General features: G+C 38.4%; 1 protein-coding gene across 2 annotated transcripts in view; it reads right to left on the reverse strand.

Annotated features, from left to right (window-relative positions):
* FAM170A (family with sequence similarity 170, member A) overlaps positions 1 to 22,172 on the reverse strand; it is a 52,756-nt gene extending 30,584 nt beyond the window's left edge. The window contains exons 1-5 of one of the 2 annotated variants that reach the window (XM_024995059.1): positions 21,939 to 22,172; positions 16,094 to 16,234; positions 10,594 to 10,746; positions 8,308 to 9,337; positions 6,582 to 6,683 (exon numbers count right to left, since the gene is read on the reverse strand). In XM_024995059.1, coding sequence (XP_024850827.1) covers positions 8,604 to 9,337; positions 10,594 to 10,746; positions 16,094 to 16,234; positions 21,939 to 21,948 — 1,038 coding nt within the window. In that variant the 5' untranslated portion in view covers positions 21,949 to 22,172 and the 3' untranslated portion in view covers positions 6,582 to 6,683; positions 8,308 to 8,603. Of the gene's footprint in view, positions 1 to 6,581; positions 6,684 to 8,292; positions 9,338 to 10,593; positions 10,747 to 16,093; positions 16,235 to 21,938 lie in introns of both variants that reach the window. The other variant, XM_015472136.2, reaches the window with a different exon arrangement.
* Positions 22,173 to 24,399: the final 2,227 nt, after the last annotated feature.

Below are 24,399 nucleotides of genomic sequence, written 5' to 3' on the forward strand. Positions count from 1 at the left end.
GCCATCCAACTATCTCATCCATTGTTGTCCCCTTCTCCTCCTGCCTTCAATCATTTCCAGAATCAGGGTCATTTCAAATGAGTCAGCTCTTTGCATCAGGTGGCCAAAGTTTTGGAATTTCAGCTTCAACATCAGTTCTTCCAATGAAATTCAGGACTGATTTCCTTTAGGATGGTCTGGATGGATCTCCTTGAAGTCCAAGGGACTCTCAAGAGTCTTCTCCAACACCACAGTTCAAAAGGATCAATTCTCGGGTGCTCAGCTTTATTTATATTCCAATTCTCATATCCATACATGACTTCTGGAAAAACTATAGCTTTGACTAGATGGACCTTTGCTGGTAAAGTAATGCCTCTGCTTTTAATATGCATCTAGGTTGGTCATAACTTTCCATCTAAGGAGTAAGTGTCTTAATTTCATGGCTGCAGTCACCATCAGCAGTGATTTTGGAGGCCCAAAAATAAAGTCTGACACTGTTTCCATTGTTTCCCCATCTATTTGCCATGAAGTGATGGGACCAGATGCCATGATCTTAGTTTTCAGAACCGAGCTTTAAGCCAACCTTTTCACTCTCCTCTTTCACTTTCATCAAGAGGCTCTTTAGTTCTTCTTCATTTTCTGCCATAAGAGTGGTGTCATCTGCGTATGTGAGGTTATTGATATTTCTCCCAGCAATCTTGATTCCAGCTTGTGCTTCATCCAGCCCAGCGTTTCTCATGATGTACTCTGGATATAAGTTAAATAAGCAGGGTGACAATATACAGCCTTGACATACTCCTTTTCCTATTTGGAACCAGTCTGTTGTTCCAGGTCCAGTTCTAACTGTTGCTTGCTGACCTCCATACAGATTTCTCAAGAGGCAGGTCAGGTGGTCTGGTATTCCCAGTTCTTTCAGAATTTTCCAGTTTTTTGTGATCCACACAGTCAAAACTTTGGCATAGTCAATAATGCAGAAATAGATGTTTTTCTGGAACTCTCTTGCTTTCTCAATGATCCAGTGGATGTTGGCAATTTGGTCTCTGGTTCCTCTGCCTTTTCTAAAACCAGCTTGAACATCTGGAAGTGCACGGTTCACATATTGCTGAAGCCTGGCTTGGAGAATTTTGAGCATTACTTTACTAGTGTGTGAGATGAGTGCAATTTGTGCAGTAGTTTGAGAATTCTTTGGCATTTGCCTTTCTTTGGGACTAGAATGAAAACTGATCCTTTCCAGTCCTGTGGCCACTGCTGAGTTTTCCAAATCTGTTGGCATATTGAATGCAGCACTTTCACAACATCGTCTTTCAGGATTTGAAATAGCTCAACTGTAATTGCATCACCTCCATTAGCTTTGTTCGTAGTGATGCTTTCTAAGGCGCACTTGACTTCACGTTCCAGGATGACTGGCTCTAGGTGAGTGATCAAACCATGGTGATTATCTGGGTCATGATGCTCTTTTTTGTACAGTTCTTCTATGTATTCTTGCCACCTCTTCTTAATATCTTCTGCTTCTGTTAGGTCCATACCATTTCTGTCCTTTATTGAGCCCATCTTTGCATGAAATGTTCCCTTGGTATCTCTAATTTTCTTGAAGAGATCTCTAGTCTTTCCCCTTCTATTGTTTTCCTATATTACTTTTCACTGATCATTGAAGAAGGCTTTCTTATCTTTTCTAGCTATTCTTTGGAATTCTGCATTCAGATGGGTATATCTTTCCTTTTCTCCTTTGCTTTTTGCTTCTCTTCTTTTCTCAGCCCTTTTAAGGCTTCCTCAGATAACTATTTTGCTTTTTTGCATTTTCTTTTCTTGAGGATGGTCTCAATCCCTGTCTCCTGTACAATGTCATGAACCTCCATCCATAGTTCATCAGGCACTCTATCTATCAGATCTAGTCCCTTAAATCTATTTCTCACTTCCACTGTATAATCATAAGGGATTTGATTTAGGTCATATCTGAATTGTCTAGTGGTTTTTCCTACTTTCTTCAACTTAAGTCTGAATTTGGAAATAATGTATTCATGATCTGATCCACAATCAGCTCCCAGTCTTGTTTTTTCTGACTGTATAGAGCTTTCTATCTTTGGCTGCAAAGAATATAATCAATCTGATTTTGGTGTTGACCATCTCATGATGTCCACATGTAGAGTCTTCTCTTATGTTGTTGCAAGAGGGTGTTTCCATGACCAGTCTGTTCTCTTGACAAAACTCTATTAGCCTTTGCCCTGCTTCATTCTGTACTCCAAGGCCAAATTTGCCTGTTACTCCAGGTGTTTCTTGACTTCCTACTTTTGCATTCCAGTCTCCTATAATGAAAAGGACATCTTTTTTGGGTCTAAAAGGTCTTGTAGGTCTTCATAGAACCGTTCAATCAGCTTCTTCAGCATTACTGGTTGGGACATAGACTTGGATTACTGTTATATTGAATGGTTGCCTTGGAAATGAACAGAGATCATTCTGTCATTTTTGAAATTGCATCCAAGTACTGCATTTTGGACTCTTTTGTTGACTATGATGGCTACTCCATTTCTTCTAAGGGATTCTTGCCCACAGTAGTAGATATAATGGTCATCTGAGTTAAATTCACCCCTTCTAGTCCATTTTAGCTTGCTGAATTCCTAAAATGTCAACATTCACTCTTTCCGTCTCCTGTTTGACCACTTCCAGTTTGCTTTGATTCATGGACCTAACATTCCAGGTTCCTATCCAATATTGCTCTTTGCAATATCAGACCTGGTTTCTATCACCAGCCTCATCCACAACTGAGTGCTATTTTTGCTTTGGCTCCGTCTCTTCATTCTTTCTGGAGTTATTTCTCCAATTGAAGATGCTAGTTCTTAACAAAATGATGTGTAAATTCAGTGTAAACCCTGTTAAAATCCCAGCAAGATTTTTAAAATAAATATGGGCAAGCTTATCTTCAAATTTATGTGGAAACACAAATGAATTAGAATGGCTTAAACAATATTGAAAAGGAAGCATCAAGCCAGAGAAATCGCACCACCTATTTTAAAGACATAATCAGTATCTACAACAATCAATACAGCATATGATATAAGAGGAATAAAGTGTAAATCAATGGAACATAATAAGGAGACCACACATAGACCCAAGCAAGTAAGACAAGCTTCTTTTGAAATGATAATTCAAAAGCAACTCAGTAGAATAAGAATAACATTTTTATAAAATTGTGCTGGAACAACTGGACAACAGTGACCAAAAATCCATTTGAACCTTATACCTTGTACAAAAATTAAACAGAATCACAGATAAATCTAAATGTAAAGCCATAAAACCTTTAGAAGAAAACATAGGGGAAATCTTTGAGACCCAGAGTTAAGTGCCAAATTCCTAGACATGACACAAAAGGCACCATTCATAAAAGAAAATAGCTGATATATTTGGTTTCATTAATATTTAAAACCTTTTAATCTACCCAAGACCCTGTTAAGAGAATGAAAAGACAAGCCACCAACTGGGAGAAAATATTTGCAAATTACATATCCAACAACTAACTCACATCTAAAACATACAAATAACACTCTGGATAAAAAGAAAATAATCTAATTTTTATATGGGCAAAAGACTTACATAGGTAATCCAAAAAAGACATGCAAATGACATCTACATAAAAAGATGTTCAGCATCACAAACCACTAGGGTAATGAATATTTAAACAGCCACAGGAGTCTACCACATACCTACTAAAGGCTCTTAAAAATACCTATACTATCAAATACTGGTGAGGATGCAGGGAAACTACACATCTCATACATTAGTGGGAATATAAAAATGGTTCAACCACTATGGAAATTAGCCTGCAGTTGTTTTAAGAAGATAACACATTTACCATCTAACCAAACAATAATATTCTCAGGAATTTATACTAGAAAGATAAAAACATGTTCACATAAAACCTGCACACTAATGTCATAGAAGCTTTATTTCCAATCCCAATAACTTGAAATAACTCAAATGCCTTTAAACGTATAACACATTTAACTGTTCCACATCATACAATGGAATACTCCTCAGCAATAAAAGTAATAAATGATATATGCAATTTGGCTCATAAATTTGGCTCAATATTATAGGAATCAGGCTTAGCTGAAAATGCCAATCTCAGAAGTTTACATACTATATGATTCATTTTGTATAAAATTCTTGGAATAAAAGAAAAAAAAAGAGTGCACAGCTATTTCCAGAAGTTAACTGCTTTGTGGGACAGAACATTTATGTACCATAACTTCAGTTATGGACATACAAAAATCAACATGTGTAAAACATAGCCTTATACACAAAAACATGCAAAATGTGAGTACTTAGAAAAACAGTGAAATCTGAGTAAGGTCTGTTCTGTAGTCTGATTTATCATATTGTTCTCATCAGTCCCCTTATTTGATAATGTACTAGAATTATGTTGGGGAAGATGCGTGATGCGTACAGGGGACCCCTCTGGACTGTGGACTGTTTTTGAAACTTCTTGTGCGTTTATAATTTTTACAAAATCCAAAAGATTTTTTTAAAAAGCTTAGCTCAACTAGTATCAAACAACATAAATTTAAAAGAAAAAAAAGAATCCTACTATACACATCACAATCATAGAAGCTTTATTTCCAATCCCAATAACTTGAAATAACCCAAATGCCTTTAAATGTATAACACATTTAACTGTTTCACATCATACAATGGAATACTCCTCAGCAATAAAAGTAATAAACAATATATGCAATTTGGCTCATAAATTTACCTATGAGCATCAGTACATGCAGATGCTCATAGGTAAAGAAACCAAATTTAAAAAGTGAATGATAAATTATTTTGCTATTTATGTCAGAGGCTATGTTGGGTTCATTTATCCATGTCTTCTTACTCTCACAATCTCCATCATTTTAGGTATTATGATCTCTGCTTTCAAGATGGAGAGCAGACTCTGAAAACACTCAAAGTTGCTAACCAGCAATAAGGGATTTACCAGGCCTAATGTACTGAAGTCCATTTTGTCCAAATAAGTAATTTTGTTTATATGCCCATACATTTTCAGTGCACCTTCTTAATTAATCAAGGGCATCATATACATACTGAGTATAATTTTATCCCTTATTGTTTCCATATAAAATCAGAGGAATGTAATATGTTACTCCTTTCTGGAATGTATCATTTCAATTATTAAAATGGAAGAAATTATCATGTTGAAGCTAATTTGTATCAATAAAGGTACATTAGGTTACAAACAGCAGTAAATGTCTCAGGCTACCTGAGGCAAACCAAGAATTTGCTGAATGGTTAGTGGGGATGCTTAATAAATAAAAAAAAAAAAACACAGGTAAAACAGCCAGGCCTTTCAAAAAAAGAGGAACTGAAGCAAGTCCGGTAGTAGAGGCTCATGGGCCTTAATGTGAGTTGCAAAGGAAAACCCACCACTAACCACCACAAACTCTTCTATTTTGATTTCTCCAAGTTATTAGTGCAGATTGATCCAACATAGACTAATATTTACCACTAGGTCAATCAGGGAAGCCAATCAGTGAAGTAATGACTTCATTTGGCTAGCTTGATTTGCCCTCATATTTGTTCTGAAGGCAGAGCCTCTTATCAAGGGAAGAAAGAAAATCGTTGGCAGATCAAAGCAAAAGCAACTTAACCCATCTCTTGTCTTCTATGAACTTATACACACACAGGTATACATAAAGTTGTTATACATATTATTTAATTATGCAATCTCAAGCTTTAATAATTTCAGTAGGGTAAAAGCTACAAATAATGAAGAGCATCATTTGAAAGTCGAACTAATAATATTTTAATTTCCCTTTTCCTATATAGTTTTGTGAATTTTCCATAATACTTTTTAAATGTTTATTTTTTGTTTCTGCCCTTATGATTGAAGATGCTGGAGTAACAAAGAAAGATTACATTAATTTTTGAAAGTGCAAAAAATTACCCATGTAAATCACATACAAATATTTAAACATACAAATTACATCTTCCAAAAATTTGTAGCTTTTACAGCTCTAAAGTTATTAAGCTTAAAACTGAATTATGACCTGAATATACACATATTGATTGTCTCAGATGATTTTTACACATTTCATCATTTCTAATATAAGAAGTGTTTGTGCACCTATACCTACATAAGTCCAGAGAAGCCAAGGGGGGTGTTTTAATTGCCTTGGGCTTTATACAGTAGCTTTTCCTCTCTCAATAGTAAGAATGTCTGTCTTTCAGCCAAGTAACCGTGCAAGTGAGTATGTAAAAGGGAGATATGAGGAAAAGTTTATGTTCATTTAAAGAAAAAGATATGGAAAAATAACTTCTAGATAAATGCATGGACATGAGTACATGGGAGAAGGGGTATTACAGTGTGTACTAAATTCAGCAGTGTCCATACTTATTTGCATCATGTATGTGTTCATGGATTTGTATGCAGGGGAAGGTAATAAAATTGGAGTTAAGGACAATTATCCAGGCTAGAGAACAAGGCTATCAGCCAGGTGTTCAAGCCCTGTTTTATGTGAACATTTTCTCCAGAGTTTGGCATCACATTTACCGAACAACTGAAAGGAGCCACAGAGAATCAGATACATAAGCCTTCCGGCCAAACTTACCTTGATGCTGTGGTGTTCACAGGGACTTCTGGGCTCTCATGAGATCATAGGAATGTGCTGGACATCATAGTTTGAAATCTTCAGGCCACTGGGTCTGTGTCACTGTATGAAAAATGAATCAGAGAAGGGAATCCACTCAGTGAAGAAAGCAGCTTTTCATAATTTAGTGACAAGTGTTTATTGTCACTATGGTGACAAAATTGTTGTCACAATATTAAATTAAAATATTGCCTCAATATTTCCTGCATGATATAGAAAATTGAGGAAAATTGATAGGTTCCATTCTAATTGTGACTTTTGGAGCATGGGAGAAGAGTTCTTCATTTATTCCATTAACTAAAAAGACACACTCTCATTTACTGTAGTATGAACCTGGCTTTGCAGCTTTGTCTGTATTCAATTCCTCTGCTGTTCAATTAGAATAACATGATTGATGCTATAACAAAGAATAAGATGTAAGAAAAGTGACCCTTCATAAAAAGATATGGAGGTCCTCCAGGAAGCAATGCATTAAATTAAGTTTTCAAAAATGGTTCATGGCATAAGTGTCAGTGATATCTGACACTTTTGAAGAGACAGCCAGAACTACTGGCTCATAGTATGCAAGAAGGGAAACTTTTTCCAGAAAAAAAAATAAAAAAGGATTTGATTAGTTGTTTATTTCAAGTAGTTACACCTCCTCAGTAGTCCCCTCCCAGGTATGAAATCACTAGATAGATACTGAGATCTCACTCACACCCAGAGAAAGGGTAGAACCATGACGGGCCTGCACACCAACCCTTGCTCAGGATAGAAGGTCTGCCTCTGTTCTACTCTGTGCCTTCTGGGAGGGAGGCAGGCCAGGGAATAAACCTAGAGGGGACGGGACACTGGTGACCTCTGGTTTATCTAGGAATGTTTGGCCAGGTCTTCTCTGCCCTGCTGAACGGCTTGCCATTCAGTCACTCAGTCATGTCTGACTCTTTGTGATCCCATGGACTGCAGCACAACAGGCTTCGCTATCTTTCACTGTCTCCTGGAGTTTACTCAGGCTTATATTGAGTCGGTGACGCCATCCAACCATCTCATCCTCTGTGGCCCCCTTCTCCTCTTGCCCGCAATCTTTCCCAGCATCAGGGTCTTTTCCAGTGAGTAGCAGAATTGCTAGTTGGGTATTTTGTCCTATCCCTTCCAAGGGAGTGGACAGGAGACATTCTCACCGATTTGTCATCAACCAAATATTCCACAATATTCCACAAGCAAAGACAGCCAGGAAATCAAACCAGTCAATCCTAAAGGAAATCAACCCTGAATATTCATTGGAAGGACTGATGCTGAAGCTGAAGCTCCCCAGTACTTGGCCACCTGATGTGAACAGCCAACCCACTGGAAAAGAAATTGATGTTGGGAAAGATTGAGGGCAGGAGGAGATGGGGGTGACAGAGTGTGAGATGGTTGGATGGCATCATTGACTCAAGGGACATGAGTTTAGTGTCCCAGACTATCCAGGAGATACTGAAAGACAGGGAAGCCTGGCATGCTTCAGTCCATGAGGTTGTGAAGAGTCATATATTACTGAATAACTAAACAAAAAAAATTCCACTTCCAAGAATATATTATTCTGAAGGAAATTATTCATTACAGTGATTATGGGACTTTGGGAGGCATCGCTGGTGGATGCCACCTTTTCTCAGAATCCTGCCTCCTAAATATTCTTGACATGATCTCTTACCCTTCCAGTTCTCACCCCTTCTGTGATTAGTCCATAGCAGTTTCAGTTTCATCCTTTTCTCACTTGTAGTGGTGGAAATGATATACTGTTGTTCATTTTTCTTTAGTTTGCTTAAGGACATCTTGCTCTTCTGTATGGTGATATCTGCCTTCCTCTCCACTCTCCTCAGGAGAGCAGTGGATAATATTAGAATGGGTTCTCTGCTCTTTGGGTGGTGTGCTGACAAATATGTATAAACAAAGGTAGGTACGATGGCTGCTTAGAGATGAAGCCTCCTCAATAGAGGCTGGCCTCTTTCATTCCCTCTCTTTTTAGGGGTGAGAATCAGTGTCTTTGCATGAGTATGTCTTCATGCCAAAATGTTTTTCTTTGTGGCAAACAGATGTGGCCGTCTTGATCTTCTTCCTCCTCCTCCTGTTTTTCCCTTTTCTGTTCCGCTTTCGCTTTAGCCAAGCCAAGGCAAGATGGAAAGCATAGCAGCTAAAGCCCTCACTGATCCCATGTTCCACGTGCTTCTGAAGGTCGTGTAAGCTGGGGAAGATCCGGTAGCAGCTCATGCACTGGAAGCCACTGTCCAGGGCTGCCAGCCATTCAGGTGTCTTGGCCCTAGAACATTCCTCCAAAGCTCGAGGTTCTGGTGGGCTTTCAGCCCTCTCCCTTTCATCTTTGGCTTGGGCATCCAAACTGGATTCACTGTCAGCCAGGAGCTCCATTGTAGTCACTTGAGAGGGGGTGAATGTTGTATGGATTTTTTCAGGAGAGGTCATTTCTTCCATCTGTATCTTCTTTGTGGGGGACTCCAGTCCTTCCTCTGTATCCTGTAAGGAAGCCACACCCTTTTTCGTTTGAACATGCATGTAGTAAATTTTCATGACTCTTTTCTTTTTCGTATGTACTGATGATGACGACTTATTACTATGAACCAAATTAAATGGAGAAGAGACTTGTGGGCAAGGGGAAGAAGTCTCTCCTAGCTCCAAATCCAGGACTGGAGGCATCTCAGTGGATCCAAGACAAGTAACATCTTGACATGATTGTTGGACTCCTAGGAAAGAAAATTTCAAACATAAGAAAACTAGGATCAAGTATGTGAAGTCTATAGAAGTTGGTGCACTAGGATGACCCAGAGGGATGGTACAGGGAGGAAGGAGGGAGGGAGGTTCAGGATGGAGAACACGTGTATACCTGTGGCGGATTCATGTTGATGTATGGCAAAACCAATACAGTTTTGTAAAGTAATTAATCCCCAATTAAAATAAATAAATTTATATTAAAAAAAATAAAGCCAAAAAAAAAAAAAAAAAAGAAGTTGAGATGGCCGTGAAAATACTTCTATCTGGGTATGTGGAGTGAAAGTGCATAATATGGGATATTTCAGAATGCTGTGTGTGGCATTTTATATTTGGACTTCATGTATGCTATAAATATCTGGGAATGAGGGTATGATGTATGTATGTTCTGGGGCATACATGGCATTTCTAATGGTGAAAGGGGATGGTCAATGGGTGTCTATGTGTGGTATGTGGTGTTTCAGTATGCATAAACAAGTTCAAGAGCGGTACATGTTCTTATTGTGAGATGATAAGACTTTGAGGAGGTGTATGTGACTTCTCAGAATCTGTCTTTCTAGGAAGGACTGAAGGTTTTGTGGGTGAAGTGGTGATTAGATTAGCAAGACTGTGTATGAAAGTGTATTCCCTTCAGGGCAGATGAATTTTCTTGAGTTTGACCTAGCATATAGTGAGTTAAAAGAGGTCATATGTGTAAAGGGACGTGAATTATTTATGGGATCAGCGTGTAAAGATGAATCTGAAAATGACTGGGTGAAAGAATGAGGTATAAATGTATAGCTGTGTAATGCTATTAGAGAATGGGAAAGACAGACGGAGGAATGAAGTTGTGTGTATCTGAGAGCAAAAGAGAAAGGAGAAACAGGGCCATACTTGGTATGAAGGACTGTGTGCATGCTGTTTGAGTGGGTATGAGGACATGAGTTTGTGCTGATCTAAGGGGGGAAGGTTCTGATTAAGTTCCCATGTGCATATCAGCACTGCCCCCTACCTCACTCACTCATATGAACTCTATCCCAGGGTTCATATGATGAAAATCAGTGCTGAGAAACTATGTCTTATTCTTGAAGGCACACTCCCTTATTTTTCCCTTGGCACAGACTTCAGTTCTAGTCCCTCAGCCCTGACTTTTCTTGTTTTCAAAGAGGAAGTAAAGTAAATAGGGATTAGGCTAAGCAATTCAACCGCACCCCCTTTCCAAGCTCAGAGTCCACCTTTGCAGCTTCCTTACCATCCTCATCAGAAAAGACAAGCTCGCGTTCAGAGGAGACACAAGAGAAATATCCTGTGGAGGCAGAGGAAGTTTCTCCTATTATCTGACTGCAGGCTGGGACCATCACAAATGATTCCGGCTGAGGAGTATCCTCCTGAGTCTTCCAGGATTCTACGGGATTGAATTAAAATTAAAAAAAATGAGAAGTGACATTTTCTGGGATCTGTGTCCTTTGAATGGATATTACATGTTAAACATTTCTACCACACATGAGTCTTGCTTTCATAGATATTGGGGTGACTATCCTCGAAGAAGGCAATGGCACCCCACTCCAGTACTCTTGCCTGGAAAATCCCATGGACAGAGGAGCCTGGAAGGCTGCAGTCCATGGGGTCGCTGAGGGTCGGATACCACTGAGCGACTTCACTTTCACTTTTCACTTTCATGCATTGGAGAAGGAAATGGCAACCCACTCCAGTGTTCTTGCCTGGAGAATCCCAGGGACGGGGGAGCCTAGTGGGCTGCCATCTATGGGGTCGCACAGAGTTGGACACGACTGAAGTGACTTAGCAGCATCCTGTGTGAAACTCCACTTACTCCAAAATGTAAATAAACAACTATCAAAATGGTGTGAGTGGTGTGTGTCAGGGATGTTGTGTATCTTGTATATGATATTTCTAGAGATGTATATAGAACATCAAAAACTTAGGCCCATGCCTGAAATACAGTATATAGTCATGAAAATTTGGATATTATTAAGTCAATTTTCCTCATCAGAAGTTATTCCATTGGGGATACAGGATACATGTTTTTAATTATTCTGCATATATCTCTATATTTACATTGAAATGTATATTGATATACATATACAGAGATACACACACATACATATATATATATATGGAAAGAGAGACAGATACATATAGATATTGTAAATTAAAGAATGTCTCTCGCTATTTAACCCTACAAGGATTAGGCCATTAGCCACTGCAGTTACTGACCTTTAACGTATCCTAAAAGGAGTTCACAGTGGAGATCAGAAAAGAGACACTCTGTGCTGCAGGTCCTCACAAAGTTATTTTAATGACAAAATTTTACAAACCCAGTGTCTTGCATCTTCTTATACCTAGAAAAGCACTAAAATCATTCATAGAGATATGCGCTCCTCACGACTAGTAGCAACCCTCTTGTGACAGGAAGAAACTTTTTACCAAGATGTGTGTTTGACATTTATGTATCCTCTTCACCAAAAGCACATACATAATGACCATCCTCCACCTCTCCCTCAGAGTTATCTGTCTCCTGATCTATAGTTCTCACGAAGGCCCCAGGAAAACAACTCATATGCTATCAGTTGTTGTGCTTTTTTACTTTCTGTCAACAATGTCATTTTTGTTTCAGAGTTCCCTAGGAATTGACCATGGTGTTGCTGTTGCTGTTAAGTTGCTTGAGTCGTGTCCAACTCTGTGTGACCCCATAGATAGCTGCCCACCAGGCTTCCCCGTCCCTGGGATTCTCCAGGCAAGAACGCTGGAGTGGGTTGCCACTTCCTTCTCCAATGCATGAAAGTGAAAATTGAAAGTGAAGTCATTCAGTCGTGTCCAACTCTTAGCGACCCCATGGACTGAAGCCTACCAGGGTCCTCTGCCATGGGATTTTCCGGACAAGAGTACTGGAGTGGGGTGCCATTGCCTTCTCTGGGCCATGGTGTTGGAGATGTTCAAATGAAGACTTCATAGACTATGAACAACTTCATAGACTTGCCCTAGACTCCTAAAAATGCATTCGTACATTTCTCTTCAGTTTGTAACCTTTCCATTCATATCCTTTAAGAATCTCTTTCAAAGAAGACAAGGGACACCTATGTGGTACATTTCTTCCCACTGATCAGAAACAGAGACCTTAAGCACCCATTGGGAAAATGGCTGGCTCAGTTGGTAAAGAATTTGCCTGCGATGTGGGAGACCTGGGTTGGATCCCTGGGTTGGGAAGATTCCCCTGGAGAAGGGAAAGGCTACCTACTCCAGTATTCTGGCCTGGGAATTCCATCGACTGTACAATCCATAGGGTTGCAAAGAGGCAGACATGACTGAGTGGCTTTCACTTTCATTTTTCATGGCCATGGTTGAGCAAAGGAGCTCAGTTCCAATTCTAGACCATCAGTGCTGACCCACTGCCCTGATTCCTTCTCAGCACCTCCTCTTTCCCACACCTATACCACTATGAATAAGTCTGTCTACAGAAGAGGCACAGGAGATGTCATCTCGGTCTGAATCCTCTGCTGTCTGTCTGTGGCCACGGTCAAACTCCAGACAGCAGTTTCTTCTTCTGAGCTCATGATATGTACAATAACACACATGACACTTATCATCATGAAATTTATGGTCTAGTTTTTTTCCAAAGTTCTAAAATCCAGGTATGCAAATATATTTGCTGGAATCATATGGCTGATTGCCTATGAGTGGCCTATACTATTTCCTTCACTTTATGAGAGGCTCCATTTCTTGGATGTTGTCAGGTACGTGTTGTTATTCCTACTCTATTTATCAGAAGAATAAATTCAGTGTATGTACATAAGTAAAGCACATCAGATTGTCAGCTATGGATGATCATATAAAAATCTTATTGCTTCCTGAAAGAGTTAGAATTCACAGAAAATAATCTACTGACATCTATTTCTACTCCCCAGCTCTATCTTTCACTTATTTGTTCTTGTAGAACCTTACTCAGAGACCTGAGTTGCCAGAACTTTGGGGGAACTGCTGGGTCCTAAGGTTGAGTAGGAGACTGCAGCAGGATATTCAGGATTGAGTCTGGACTTTTAACTCCCAACATTGGCTACAGCTCCCTTCTCAGGAATTAACTTGGTCATCAAATAACAGGTCATCACTTGGCCAGTGACGTGACCTCTGCCGACAGGGCTCTGACTCAGCTTTTCATTTATACTCACCATAATCATAGCCCATCTTGAAACCTCATCAATTTACAGATGAATTCTAGGTTCTTGGAATTTTCCCAAATAAATTTTGTATTTCTTAAATCACCTCTATCTATCAATGATCTAAACATATCAAAAATATACCCAGTCACTTTTCTTACTTCCTCTTAATCTAAGTTTCCAATGGAAAGGACTATACCTTTAAATATACAAGCTTCAGCAAATAGGTAAATTCTTGTTCCAGATAAAATAACAACACATTAAATCACTCCCTCTGTTTAAAAGTTTTAATTAAGATTACAACAGAATTTTTATTTCTCAAATATATCTACTTTGTCTCAGGTCACTGAGGATGTCTGGTGGGTCAGGTTAGTGTGGGAATGGGAAAATATGGTGTGTATGCTATAATTTTTAGAATTGCCTTGTATGTCCTATTGAGCACAGTTTATCTTTTTCAACAATTTTGCATAGTGAATGTGGGGATGAGATGGTCATTGTATGCGAAAGTAGCATGAGTATGATGTATTGGTCACACTGCAACAGATGGTGATCTCAGCCACGAAATTAAAAGACACTTCACCCTTGAAATAAAAGCTACGACAAACCTAGACAGTATATTAAAAAACAGAGACATTACTTTGCTGACAAAGGTCCATCTAGTCAAAACTATAGTTTTTCTAGTAGTCATGTATGGACGTGAAAGTTGAACCATAAAGAAAGCTGAGCGCTAAAGAATTAATACTTTTGAATGGCAGTGTTGGAGAGGACTCTTGAGAGTCCCCTGGACTGCAAGGAAAAGGGACTGATGCTGAGGCTGAAGCTCTAATACTTTGCCCACGTGATGTGAAGACCCGACTCATTGGACAAGACCCTGATTCTGGGAAAGACTGAAGGCAAGAGGAGAAGGGGACAACAGAGGATGAGATGGTTGGGTGGCATTACTGACTTAATGGACATGAGCTTGAGCAAACTCCGGGAGATAGTAAAGGACAGGGAAGCCTGGCATGCTGCAGTCCATGGGGTCACAGAGAGTCAGACACAACTGAGTGATTGAACAACAAAGGCGGTACGTCTCTCCTGTATCATGAATGATCTATGTGTCATGTACTGTTAAAGATCAAGTAGTTATCTATCTGTTTGATTTATATGAGAGAGTGTGTAGGTATGAGTAATTTTGTGAATCCTGCCGAGACCATCAAAGTGTTACACACTGACCGTATGAAGGATACACATGAGGGAGATCATGTGAGCCCCTAGGTTGTGGAATTATCTAAAGGGATTAAGGAACTGGGAACAGACAGGAACTTTAGAAGGTATCATATGATCCTTTGAATAATACTTTATTTTTCATAGCTTTTGACTTTAAAAAGTCTTAATTTCACCCCTTTTTGGTTGAAGAGTGACTGTTTCTTAAACACACTATTTTACACTGTTGACATTAGGTTTTTATTTCTATCATCTGAATTACTATAAGAAGCTTAAAGTCTGACAATATCATCATTCCTGTGTAATTATTCTGTATTCCTCTCTAGTTTTGGTAAGGTCTTTGCTACTGGGATTCTGATTTTGTGGTACAGTGTACCAAGGTACGGATTTTTCTTTTCCCTATTCTGTAATGAGCTTTCTAATAATGTTTGATTCCCAAGGATTTAGGTCTTTCATCAGTTCTGAAAAGTGCTTAACCATCCTCCCTTTGATTATCTGTCTTATTCTCTTTGTTTTACTTATAAAATTTTATTCAGAAACCTCAATACATCATATTTTCACTTTTTACCCTCTTTTGTCTGAATCCTTCCTTTATAACTCCATCTATTTCTCTGACTTATATTGTAGGTAATCCTTCAGCTCTCTCATCCTGTCATCAGTTTTCGTCCATGTCTAATTTGCTGTTTCACTCATATACATATTTTATAAGTTTTAGAACAACATTTTTTAAATTTCTACAACTACTATTTGGCTATTTTGTAATCTTTTTTTTCTTGATTGGGTTTTGTATTCTTACAGTTTTAATAATTTTGAACATTGTTAGTTACTATTCTTACAACATTGTTCAATTAAATTATCTTTATGATTAAAACTTGCTGTTCATATTAGAATCTACCTTAGAGTTATATTTTATAGTTTTAGAGTGTGAGTTCATTTTCAGCAAGTCATTATCTATAGGACTCTTCAATGTGGTGGACTGACAATCCAGAACTCTTACATTTTCTACTGTCGGATAGTACTAGTGTATTATAAGCAACAATTTAGTATTATATTAATCCTTCACTCTGAGGTTTAACTAATTATATAACAATTGTGGACATTGTGCCTTGATAAATGACATTTTCCCCCTAAAGACATGCACAGGGTTCCTCACCTACCTCCCAAAAAAGTGAAAAGTATTTTTGATGAATTCCTATGATGGAACACAGAGACCTAGACTCCCAAATAAGAGAGAAAGAAAGGACTATGACTGGATCTCAAGTACATCATCCCCCCAGGGGCTATGTAGAAATGTTGAGCTGCATTCCTATAGATATGCTCAAACACCCATTGCTCTGATCTGCCTAGACTCTAACATTCTTCCTTTATCCTTACCAGCAAAGAAGGGAGTATAAAAAGAGGAGTCACAGGACAAGTATTCTGATTCAGAGGACATGTCTCTTCCTTCAGGGTTCAGGGCATTGGACTCCAGAGAGTACACTGATGGTAGATCATATTCATGTAATTTTGAGATTTCTAGAACAGGGAATAAAAGTCATAAGAATATTAGTTCCATTCTGTTCTTATACATTCTTCTCCCTAATCTACTTTCCCCACCAACTCCATGGAGATAATTATTTGTATTGAATCTTTAACATGGGTGGAGAATTGCCATATTTCAGTAATCTGTGCTTCCATCTGGCTCCTGACAGCAAAACACCACATATTCATTAACCTTGGTTAACATTTTTGGTATCATTTATCTCCCTCTATATTTACCTATGGACTCTATCTCATAGAGATGTACAATCTCAAACGAAACAGTAGGCAAGTTTTTTAAAATTAACTATACTCAATTATTTTGTCACTGTTTCAACATTAACCAACCTCAGTGCCATTGGTTAACGTGCGTGTGTGCTAAGTCACCTTAGGCATGTCAGACTCTTTGTGATCCTATGGAGTGTAGCCCGCAGGCTCCTATGTCCATGGGATTCTTCAGGCAAGAATACTGAAGTGGGTTGCCAGGAGCTCCTCTAGGGGATCGTACTGATTCAGGGAGGGAACTTGCATCTCTCAATCTCCTGCACTGGCAGGCAGATTATTTACCACTAGTATGACCTGAGAAGACTGGTGGCTTCATTTCAGTTCTGTAGGTCAGTCGTGTCCGACTCTCTGTGACCCCATGATCTGCAGTACACCAGGCCTCCCTATCCATCACCAACTCCCAGAGTTTATTCAAATTCATGTTCACTGAGTCAGTGATGCAATGCAACCATCTCATCCTTTGTCATCCCCTTCTCCTCCTGCCTTCAATCTTTCCCAGCATCAGGGTCTTTTTCAAATAAGTCAGCTCTTCGCATCAGGTGGCCAAAGTATTGCAGTTTCAGCTTCAACATCAGTCCTTCTGATGAATATTCAGGACTGATTTACTTTAGGATGGACTGATTGGATCTCCTTGCAGTTCAAGGGACTCTCAAGAGTCTTCTCCAACACCACAGTTCAAAAGCATCAATTCTTTGGCACTCAGCTTTCTTTACAGTCCAACTCTCATATCCATATGTGACCACTGGAAAAACCATAGCCTTGACTAGACATAACTTGTTGGTAAAGTAATGTCTCTGCTTTTTAATATGCTGTCTAGGTTAGTCATAACTTTCCTTCCAAGGAGCAAGCATCTTTTAATTTAATGGCTGCAGTCACCACCTGCAGTGATTTTGGAGACCCAAAAAAGAAAGTCTGTCACTGTTTCCATTGTTTCCCCATCTATTTGCCATGAAGTAATGGGACTGGATGCCATGAGCTTAGTTTTCTGAATGTTGAGTTTTAAGTCAACTTTTTCAGTCTCCTCTTTCACTTTCATCAAGAGGCTCTTTAGTTCTTCTTCACTTTCTGCCATAAGGGTGGTGTCATCTGCATATCTGAGGCTATTGATATTTCTCCTGGTAATCTTGATTCCAGCTTGTGCTTCATTTAGCTCAGCATTTCTCATGATGTACTCTGCAGGTAAGTTAAAAAGTAGGGTGTCAGTATACAGCCTTGATGTATTCCTTTTTCTATTTGGAACCACTCTGTTGTTCCATGTCCAGTTCTAACTATTCCTTCCTGACCTGCATACAGACTTCTCAAGAGGCAGGTCAGGTGGTCTGGTATTCTATCACTTTAAGAATTTTCCACAGTTTATTGTGATCTACAGAGTCAAAGTCTTTGGCATAGTCAATAAAGCAGAAGTAGATGTTTTTCTGGAACTCTCTTGCTTTCTCCATGATCCAGCAGATGTTGGCAATTTGATCTCTGGTTCCTCTGCCTTTTCTAAAACCAGCTTGAACATCAGGAAGTTCACGGCTCACATATTGCTGAAGCCTGGCTTGGGGAATTCTGAGCATTACTTTACTAGCGTGCGAGATGAGTGCAATTGTGTGGTAGTTTGAGAATTATTTGGCATTGCCTTTCTTTGGGACTAGAATGAAAACTGACCTTTTCTAGTTCTGTGGCCACCACTGAGTTACCAAATTTGCTGGCTTATTGAGTGTAGCACTTTCACAGCATCATCTTTTAGGATTGGAAATAGCTCAACTGGAATTCCATCACCTTCACTCACTTTGTTCATAGTGATGCTTCCTAAGGCCCATTTGACTTCACATTCCAGGATGTCTGGCTCTAGGTGAGTAATCACACCATCGAGATTATCTGGGTTGTGAAGATCTTTTTTGTACAGTTCTGTGTATTCTTAATAATACACTTAATAATACACTTCTTAATATCTTCTGCTTCTGTTAGGTCCATACCATTTCTGTCATTTATTGTGCCCACCTTTTCATGAAATGTTCCTTTGGTATCTCTAATTTTATTGAAGAGATCTCTAGTCTTTCCCATTTATATTGTTTTGCTCTATTTCTTTGCACTGATCACTGAGGAAGGCTTTCCTATCTCTCCTTGCTATTCTTTGGAACTCTGCATTCAAATGGGTATATCTTTCCTTTTCTCCTTTGCTTTTCACTTCTCTTCTTTTTCACAGCTATCTGTAAGTCCTCCTCAGACAGCCATTATTCCTTTTTGCATTTCTTTTTCTTGGGGATGGTTTTGATCCCTGTTTCCTATACAATGTCATGAACGTCCATCTATAGTTCATCAGGTATTCTATCAGATCTAATCCTTTAAATCTATTTCTCACTTCCACTGTATAATTGTAAGGGGTTTGATTTAGGTATACCTTAATGGTCTAGTGGTTTTCCCTACTTTCTTTAATTTAAGTCTGAGTTTGGCTTAAGGAGTTCATGATCTGAGTCACAGTCAGCTCCTAGACTTGTTTTTGCTGTCTGTATAGAGTTTTTCCATCTGTGGCTGCAAAGAATATAATCAATCTGATTTCGGTGTTGGCCATCTGGTGATGTCCATGTGTAGAGTCTTCTCTGGTGTTGTTGGAAGAGGGTGTTTGCTATGACCAGTGTGTTCTCTTGGCAAAACTCTGTTAGCCTTTGCTGTGCTTCATTCTCTGCTCCAAGGCCAAATTTGCCTGTTACTCCAGGTGTTTCTTGACTTCCTACTTTTGCATTCCGGTCCCCTATAATGAAAAGGACATCTTTTTTGGGTGTTAGTTCTAGAAGGTCTTGTAGGTCTTCATAGAACCATTCAACTTTGCTTCTTCAGCATTACTGGTCAGGGCATAGACTTGGATTATTGTGATGTTGAATAGTTTGCCTTCAAAATGAACAGAGATCATTCTGTCATTTTTGAGATTGCATCCTAGTACTGCATTTCTGACTCTTGTTGACCGTGATGGCTACTCTGTTTCTTCTAAGGGATTCCTGCCCACAGTAGTAGATATAATGGTCATCTGAGTTAAATTCATCCATTCCAGTCCATTTTAGCTCACTGATTCCTAAAATGTCGATGTTCACCCTTTCTATCTCCTGTTTGACCACTTCCAGTTTACCTTGATTCATGGACCTAACATTCCAGGTTCCAATGCAATATTGCTTAGCAGTTTAACTCTCACATATTTGCCAACCAGAAATATGCCATAAGGGCAAAATATATATAGTATAATACAATATAATATTCACATCACTGTTTATAGTAGCCCTAGAATGAAAAGAACTCAAATGCTTCAATGGAAGATATACATCAAGAATGAAGAAACTAAAATCCCAGGCAACAAGAAGTTCACAAATATAGAAATGAGTGAAACCAGTCACAAAGTATAAATTGTACACTTTTATTTACATGATTTAAAAAAATAAATATAATTAGTCTAGAATTTTAGAAGTCAGAAAAATTATCACTGTTTGTACCTACCAGGATAAAAATAGAGCACAGAGACTTTGGGTGCATGTGGGATATTGTAAGGAAATGAATGATGAAGATAGCTAGTGCAGATGGGTCTGTATATGGATGACTGTGCGAGCCCTGGATGTGATGGATGTGATGTGGTACTGAACTAGATGACCTCATCTCAAGACTAGATCTTGAGGATACCACTACGTTTTGCCTGTTTTATTCATTTTTATTTGGAAAATGACTGATTTACAATGTTGTGTTGGGTTCTGCTGTATGACAATGTAAATCAGCTATAAGTATATATATATCCTCTCCCCTCTGAACCTCCTTCCCACTCTCCACCACATTCTAGCCCTCTATGTTGTCACAGAGCACAGGTTTGAGCTCCCTGTGTTATACAGCATCTTCTCACTAGTATCTATTTTACATATGGTAATATATATGTTTCAATGCTGCTCTCTCAATTCATCCCACCCTCTACCTTCCCCCTCTGCGCCCACAAGTATGTCCTCTGTTGACATCTCTACTGCTGCCCTGCAAACAGGTTCATCAGTACCGTTTTCTAGACACTATATATATATACACATTAATATATGATATTTGTTTTTCTCTTTGACTTACTTCACTCTGTATAACAGGCTCTAGGTTCATATACCTCACTAGAACCAACTCACATTCATTCCTTTTTATGGCTAAGTAATACTAAATGCACACACATAAATATACATATACCACAATTTCTTTATCCAGTCACCTGTCAATGGACACCTAGGTTGCTTCCATGTCCTAGCTACTGTAAATATTACTGCAATAAACACTGGAGGTACATGTGTATTTTTGAATTGTGATTTTCTCAGGGTATATGCCCAGTAGTAAGATTGCTGGGTCATATGGTAGCTTTATTCTTAGTGTTTTCAGTTCTCTAGAGTGCCTGTATCAATTTACACTCCCACCAACTGTACAAGAGAGTTTCCTTTTCTCCACACCCTCTCCAGCATTTATTGTTACTAGATTTTTTTGATGTTGGCCATTCTGACCTGTGTGAGGTGATATCTCATTGCAGATTTGACTTGCATTTCTCTAATAATGAATGATGTTGAACACTTTTTCATGTGTTTATTGATCATTTGTATGTCTTCTTTAGAGAAATGTCCATTTGTCTGTTTTAAACTGTTACTGCTTTCACAGCTTCCTCATTATGTAACATGCCCTTGGAAATATTAAATTCCTTTCATGGGTATGAGCTATTGCTCAAAGCTTTAGGGTAGGCTCCAATTTGTCTTTCTCCTCTCGTTGAGCAATGATTACTTCTCATAGTAGTTACCTGTCTACTGTGAACCTCCTTAGTAACCAGAACTATTTCAATTTCTCTTCCCCTCCCCTTTTTTAAAAGAAAGAGTCCAACTTGCTCTTCAAGTCAACCATTTGCTTTAATGGTGTTTTGCGTGTGTTGTGTGGATTTTTTTTTTCCTTAAAAGAATTCTTTTATGAGTAAATTCTATATGACTTTATTCTCTCAACCCTGCATAACCAGATTTAATGTTTAAATATTTTCCCCAATTTTCCCCTCTACTTTATCAGTCACACTTTCTTCTTCATTAACAAGAGAAAGTACTATTGGAAAATGTATAAGAACATGACTTATTTAACCCTCAGTCTTAGGTAGAAGTCAAATACAAGGAAAAATATTTTTGAAAAAAAATTATACTAATCAACCACTACATATGTGACAGTAACTCAAGAGTGATATGGTATAGGTAGCTTAAGTCCAAAGCAGCAGAGACAAAGACCTGATCATCTAACATTTCTCTTTAGTCTCAGACCACCTGGAGTCCCAGAAAGACCAGCTTACATGCATCTTCCTCTCCCTCTTTCCCTTCCTCCCTCACCACAAATAGGAAATGTTTCCCTTCTTTCTTCAGAACGCAGTTCCCTATGCTCAGTAAATAGGCTTAACACATACCTCTTGACATCTTTGCAAGCCTAGAGGAGTATATTGTTTCCACGTTTCCTTTTTTGTTTCTCTTTCATGGTTCAACTCTTTGGAGAGTGATTCAAATCAGGTAACTTTCTTCCTGAAATTCTGCAGCCAGAGTCAGCTGATAATGACAAAGAATCAAATTAGTACATTCAAGAACAACTCATTTGAAAGTCTGTCTCCTCACCAAATCACTGTCCTGACCAGTACTTCAGAGGCATTATGATGTAAGTCATAAGTCACTAGGATCTCAGCAGGATTCTATGACCTATGAGTTACATCCTTACACTCCAGGGCTCAGCTAGTATTCACTAGATGGCAAGACTATGGCAGCCCATTGACTAGGGTGATTCCTTTTATCCAACAAAAACTCTACCATTAACTTGAATTTTTATTTCTTGCACCTGATATCAAAGCTAGAGGATAGATGACATGGATTAAATGAAGAAAATATTTTATGTTTCCAGGGTGATAACCACATTACTGAATTTTCCCAGAGCTGAGGATAAGGCTGTATCTGAGAGCACTAGGCTTAGAACCATGCCTGTCTCACAGATATGTCTACTAATACATATTGTATTAGTGTACTACTGAACTTATGTCAAATACAAATTATATGTGAGGTGTATGTTGCAATGTAGGTCTAGATGTGAGAATATCTCATAATTCCACACAATTCTAACATTAATAAATTTACTCCACTATTGAGAATACTCTCGTGTATTTTTAAAAGCTACTGTCTCATGCCACTCTTTTCTTTGTCACTTTCCCAGAGGAATGGAGAAAGAGGAAGCCCCAGTCTTCACACCCCACTGGCCCTCCCCATGAATCATGTCCTTGTGAAGCCTGAAGGTCTCATGTTCTAGGCTTCTTGTTCCAGGCCTTAGTCTATGTCTTCTGGAAATAGCTGGGATCTGTACAGGATTTGAACTCTACAGTGAGCTCCATTCTACCTCCTGCTCACCTCTGAACATGCCTCTTCTCCTAGAGACAATAAATGTTTACTTCCAAGTTCAGCAGTTACAATAGAATCAGCCCAGGATCAAGCCTCCCTTCTGTGTTCTTTACCCCCAGTAAACCATACCCCTGAGAGTTTTCTCACTTACCATGGGCTCAGCCTTCTCATTACCACTGTATGGTAGGCACATTTACCAAGAAATTCCTAGTCTTGTTAACTATCAGAAAAAGGAAAAACAAAGGTTAGATACTTTTTTACATACATAAAATTGATAAAAAATATAAATCAAACTATACAAATGATTGTTAAGTACTTGGTGAAAAAGCAAACTTTATGACCTAAAATAAGGTACTGACCTGTGTACTTGTGTTGGGAAATAAATAGTCAACATCTTATAAAATCAAATAAGCTATAACCCATGATACTGTAATCTCATTCCACATAGGAATCTTTACAAGGGTAATAATCACAGGATTCAACTATTAGGGAGTTGAAATTTTAGTTTAGTCTCCAACTTAAGAATGGATAAGCAAAACATGGTAGGTATATACTTTCTTACTTCTATCTTCAGAATTTCAAGAATAGAAATCAAGCCCATTAAGATATATGCCTGTAGAGTGGGCCATCAAGAAGGAACTGTTGATCACAGATAAAAAGAAAGTGTAATTCAGCAAAATAATTACAAGTAATCTTAAACAGGCTAGTGACTAAGGAGAATTATTAACTCAAGAGTCAGTCATTTTTAAAAAAGGAAAAATAGAAAAAATAATCTGTGCCCCAAGTAAAATAGGTCAGATTAGGTCTAGATTTAAGAGAAAGACTTGTTCTAAAGATTCCTTACTGTATTAGTTTCTTATTGCTGTTGTAGCAAACTATCACAATTCTGTGGCTTAAAATACAAATTATCTTAAAGTTTTGGAGGTCAGTAGTCCAAAATGAGTTTTATAGCTTAAAATCAGGATGTTAACAGGATTCATTTTATCTGGAGGCTTTAGGGAAGAATCTGTTCCCTTTCCACTTTCCAGGCTTTAGAGGTGGCCTGCATTCCTTAGCTATTGTCTCCTTCCTTCAACTTCAAAATATATAACTCTACATTCTGCATCCACTGTTAACATCTCCGCTCTATTACTCTCCCACTCCCCTCTCATAAGGAAGGACGCTTGTTATTATATCAACCCCAAAATGTAATTCATGATAATCTCATTTTAAAATTCTTAACTTAATTCCATCTGCAAAAGCTCTTTCCACATTTTGATACTTAAGATAACATATTCAGAGGTTCCAGAGATTAGGAGGTTGACTTTTCTTTCCAAAGTAGATGAGGAAGAGGGAGTTATTTAGCTACCAAAAAACCAAGGGAGAAACAGACTGCTAGAGTAAATTCACCTATAGCAAAATATACTAAGGTACAAATATAAATCTCAAATTAAACAAGAACAATGGGGAAAAAAAGGTAGATATATGAGTAAAACAAAGCAGAATGAATAA

Source organism: Bos taurus, chromosome 7, assembly GCF_002263795.3.
Source record: "Bos taurus isolate L1 Dominette 01449 registration number 42190680 breed Hereford chromosome 7, ARS-UCD2.0, whole genome shotgun sequence".
In the NCBI taxonomy this organism is placed as follows: Eukaryota; Metazoa; Chordata; class Mammalia; order Artiodactyla; family Bovidae; genus Bos; species Bos taurus.